At 35.8% G+C, this 4945-nt stretch overlaps 1 protein-coding gene across 1 annotated transcript; it reads right to left on the bottom strand.

Annotated features, from left to right (window-relative positions):
• Positions 1-422: 422 nt before the first annotated feature.
• Positions 423-4454, bottom strand: LOC143602719 (U-box domain-containing protein 62-like). Its single transcript, XM_077079738.1, has 7 exons — positions 3946-4454; positions 3800-3881; positions 3674-3731; positions 3251-3339; positions 1296-1385; positions 1147-1217; positions 423-1065 (listed from the first exon to the last, which is right to left on the bottom strand). The coding sequence occupies exons 1-7, from the start codon at positions 4377-4379 to the stop codon at positions 945-947; spliced, it is 945 nt and encodes a 314-aa protein (XP_076935853.1). The 5' UTR covers positions 4380-4454; the 3' UTR covers positions 423-944.
• Between the last annotated feature and the right edge of the window lie 491 nt (positions 4455-4945).

Genomic DNA, 4945 nt, shown 5'->3' with positions numbered 1-4945 from the left:
AATACCTCTAGGATATTAGCAAAAGTGAACAATATTTGATTTGCTATATTTTGTTATATGTTGTTGTGTTTGACTTATGAATATTTGGTTATGTGACATTTTCGATGTGAAATGAAATGAGTTTGTTAAATATTGTCGCTTTAAATAGTGTCATGCGCTTATGGGCAATCGTTGCATCCCGACATGTTCCGCCGCCTTTGGTCGGGGTGTAACAAGAAGGAAAAAAGTTGGAATGAGTTAGGATGGGTCCAAGAGTAAAAATGGGTTAAAAATGTCTAACGACACGCAAAACGTTAAGTTAATTCCCCTTGACCTAGTTAATTCCCCTTGACCTAAACCCATCCTAACATTTTTTAAATGGATCTTTCGGACCTATACTTATCCTAACCTAACACCTAATCCAATTCAACCCATCCCATCCCATCCCATCCCATCCCATCCCATCCCATCCCATCCTTCTTGTCACCGCTACGTTTAGAGACGCTGTCACATTAATTAAAAACTGTGCTAACCTTGCAATACATTTTGGTTTCTAGAACAAGCCCATTGGTGTCTTTCTTGCCCATGAAGACCATTCATGAAAGTTAGAATTTCTTTTTAATTAACCTGCCGGTATATACGATTCATTCAACGACTAGCTTGCAAAATTACAGGTTTGATGATAAAATATAATCAGTAAAGAGTAAAAACCATGACGATCATAAAAACGAGAAACATTTACATGCAAAATTTACCAAGGGCTTTTAGAACATCCCAAAAAGGTTCTTCACAAATAACACCCTACATATACATTAGTTTTATAATTTCTTCTTAGTATTTTACCCTTTGTGTTGTATTGTTTACAAAAACAAAACACATTAATCCTACTACTCACAAACAAACTGCCAAAAGAAATTAAAACTACCATTTACATACATATACATACGCATATAAATAGTGACTCGTCATAGCCATTTTGGTGCCATCTTGCTTGAAGATGGGTGTGATGAACTATCAGAAACTTTAGCTAAAGACCGATATTGCAATTTAATACTCTCAGCAGTATCCAAAGTCTTCACCACATACCTAAACACAATACCAAAAAAGACATTGTAAAAAATTATTAGAGTTTTATAAAATCACTTTAAATTTTGTATCGCGACTGACCATCCATTCAAGCACTGAGTTGTGACCACAGCTTCACAACCAAAAAACCGCTCCGGTGTCCTCTTATTTCCCTGGTTCATTGTTTAGCATTGATTTAGTATAAAAAAAATTGTATTTTTAATTTAAATTGATTAAAAAATTGTAAAAACCTTGATAATAACGCGGTCAGCTACAGAAAAGGGAAACTGAAGACCTTTGCCTCTAGGTGTGTCCATTAAATCATTGTAATTAATCCTGTCCTGCATCCATAGAGATCACTCCTATCATGTCAATTTTCAGCATGCTATCTATTCACATTGAACTTAAAATTAATGAACTTGAATCGACCCAATTACCTAAAACTGGGTCGTTTTGGTTTTATTTTATCAAAAGTCCCCTAAAGTGTTCTCTAAAACCTCATCCTATTATAACCTTGCTAAAGAAAACTATTGTTACTTAAGGATGTGAATGGGCTGGTTTTAGGCTCTAACCAGCACAATAACCGAGAATCCGCTTTTCGGATTTCACTTTTCCAATATGTTAGGTTCAGTTTTGCCATTTTGGTTGGAGAATTTTGAGACCCAAACTAATGAATATGGGCCAATATATTTTTTTTGTGAATTAATGGTTAATTAGTTACTACGTGTTTGGGACTGAAACTTTGGGCCTAGATATTTTTGTCAATTAATAATTAACTGATTATAACATATTTGGGCCTAATAAAGTTTGGGCTACACCATTTACTAGTTTATTTAATATATTATTATTTAGAGGAAAGTGCCATTCTAGTCCTTATGGTTTGGCAAATAATGCGAATTTAGTCCAAACAGTTTATTTTTTGCATATGGACCCTCGACGTTTCTCAGTTCTTGCCAATTACATCCAAATCACTAACCCCGTTAAATTTTATCGTTAAGTCAGGGGTAGACATGTCTTTTCGCTATTTCTTTATTGTAATACTTATTTAAGTAAACTGCGATTTTCGTCCCTCTGGTTTGTCAAAATCTGCAGTTTTAGTCTAATAGTTTCAAATTTGCAATTTTCTTCCTTATGGTTTCATTTCACTTGCAATTAAACCCGAAATTATTAACCTTGTTAAGTCTTGTCGTTAACTCATTTGCGTGCCCCTCATGTGACGATCAATTTTGTCTTTTTTCTCTCCAAATAAACCTCAACCCTAATTCGCAACCCCGTCACGTGAGGGGCTGGGGTTTGGGGAAAAAGGGAAAAAAGAAGGAACAAAATTGCCCCTCACGTGAAGGGCACACTGATGAGTTTAACAACCAAACTTAACGAGATTAGGGAATTCGAGTTTAATTACAAGTGAAATGAAACCATAGGGAAGAAAATTGCAAACTTAAAACTATTGGACTAAAACCGCAGATTTGAACAAACCACAAGGACGAAAACCGCAGTTCACTGAAATATGTATTATAATAAAGAAATAGTGAAAAGACATGTCTACCCCTGACTTAACGATAAAATTTAACGAGGTTAGTGATTTGGATGTAATTGGCAAGAACTGGGAAACGTGGAGGGTCCATATACAAAAAATAAACTTTTTGGACTAGATTCGCATTATTTGCCAAACCACAAGGACTAAAATGGCACTTTACTCTATTATTTAACATTAAAAAATAAAAAAAAAAACTATAATCCATTTATTCAATAAAAAAAGTTTGTTTACATGGGCTAGGTTACAAAATTCAGTTTGGATTTTTTCGGTTTTCTATGCATGCAAAACTAAAAGTAAACCGAAAATTCAGGTTTTGATAAACACATAAAACCAAGCCGCCGGTGTTGGTTATTCCAGTTTGGTTATGTCGGGTATTTCAGTTCCAGATCAGTAACTTTTTGGTTTCATGCACACCCCTAATCATTGTAGCAATGTAGTGTAGATAATCTCATTAGATACGCTACTTATTCATAAAAAAAAACTTCAAAAAAAAAAATACGGGTTAACTAGCAGGCCCAACATGACTGAAGGCATACGGACCCCTGCAGAAAAGTTACCCCGTTTTGATCGTTACCCACCCACCTGACCCGCTTATTTTCCCACCTAGAATAAACATATGAAACTTACTTTCTAAATGGAAAATTTCCACATTACTTAACAAAAACAAACCTGGTCTAATCTCTCTTTTCTTCTTTTAGATGCATGCTGAACTTGCGACTCTTCTTCCTTACGGAATGCCAAAACAGCAGATCGCAGAGCTACACAAGTAGTACCAAAATTATATTAACAGTTGTAAAATTGGTTAATCACAAACTAATTAAACTGGAAATACAAATCATTAGCTACAAAAGAAACGGGCCAAATGGGTCAAACGCCACCCAAAGCATATATTTTATGCATAAAACCTCCAAAATCATTTTATTCTAAAAGCTACATACCTATTAAACTAGCAATATGATTTATGCAATCATATTTAAAACGTTGACAGAAGCATTATAATCAGTAACTAAAGTAAAGTCACTATACCATAAGAAGTTAACAAAAGCTCAAAGTGATTACTAGAAAAAAACCACCATTGACAAATAAACTTACATAGATTTGGAGCCGCGGAGCCTTCGGTCACATGGTGTGAACAAGTGTAACATGCCTCCTGGAAAATTCATCGTATTAAAATAGCAAAAAAATATGATATTTATATAAAATAAGGATTAAACTTACGGTTTTGATAACATGTTGTATTCCAGCACCACCAAAAGAATGGCCGCAAGGTACTATCATAGCATCATCCATAAGAGCTCCTCTACACAATGATGTTAAATATAAGAATAAATCGTTTTAAGATAAGAAAACAAGGAAATTTGTACGTTAAAGGGTCGGAGAGTATCGATCTAAGTGAGTCCCCAGATTCATCCTTTCTTCCACTAAATCCGCAATCTTTGTGAAGATAGTGTGAATAGTAGAATTCACCATCAGGGTCCACAAGAGCAATCGCGTTCGGGTACTGAATCTGTTCTGGTTGGTGATTCTTCGGTTTAACATCATTTAAATCTTTCTTCTTCTTCTTCTCGCTGCTGCTATTAGTATTATTATTAAGTCCTCTGTGATCATCCTCATCCTCTGAATCAGAATTGTGGAGAGCGGAGTTGAAGATACTCTGTCGGAACTCAGAATAGCGGCGTTGATGATCAATGAATCCACGGGTGGTGGTGGTGGTGGTGGTGTTATCATTATTAGGAGGGTGAGGGTGGAATATTATCTGGTGAGATAGGGCTAAGGCAGTGGTCTCTTCGGAACCCATTTTCCTTTTCTTTTTATTTGATTTGGGGATGATTAATAAAAAACCCTAACCCTCTCAGAATTTAATTTTAGGGATGGATGGATGATGAATTCAATTGTTAAGAAAGAAAGGGAATGGATTTTTTTGGATGGATATTGTTGAATTGAGATGAGGGCGAGGGCGAGGGCGATGGATGATACAATCAAGGAAGAAACAACAAGTTAAGTCGTCGGTCTATAAAGGAAGAAGATGATGATGATGATGATGATGATGATGGGACTTCCAAACTTACGTCACATCGTCACGGCCAATCAGTCAATTCAATTGTTACTTTTTGAAACTCCCCGGGGACGGAAACGCGGATGGAAACGGCTAGAAACGTTTCCCGGACGAACCCGTAAACTGGGGACGGTCAACAAACGATTCCAGACCTTTGGAAACGGTCAAAAATCCGTTTCAAGGACGTCTCCTATGTATTTTAGGGTTTTATGTATTTTACAGGAGGGGAAGTATAAGGAAGATGAAGTGCACGAGAAATAAGGAGAATTTATTTTGTAGTTAAATTCAATTAATAAAAGTCTGTGGTC

The sequence above is a fragment of the Bidens hawaiensis genome, unplaced genomic scaffold (assembly GCF_021521415.1).
Source record: "Bidens hawaiensis isolate Kalapana, Puna unplaced genomic scaffold, B.hawaiensis_p1.1 tig00059464_1, whole genome shotgun sequence".
NCBI lineage: Eukaryota > Viridiplantae > Streptophyta > Magnoliopsida > Asterales > Asteraceae > Bidens > Bidens hawaiensis.
The sequence above is the reverse complement of the archived record's forward strand: the minus strand, read 5'-3'. Positions and strand labels throughout refer to the sequence as shown.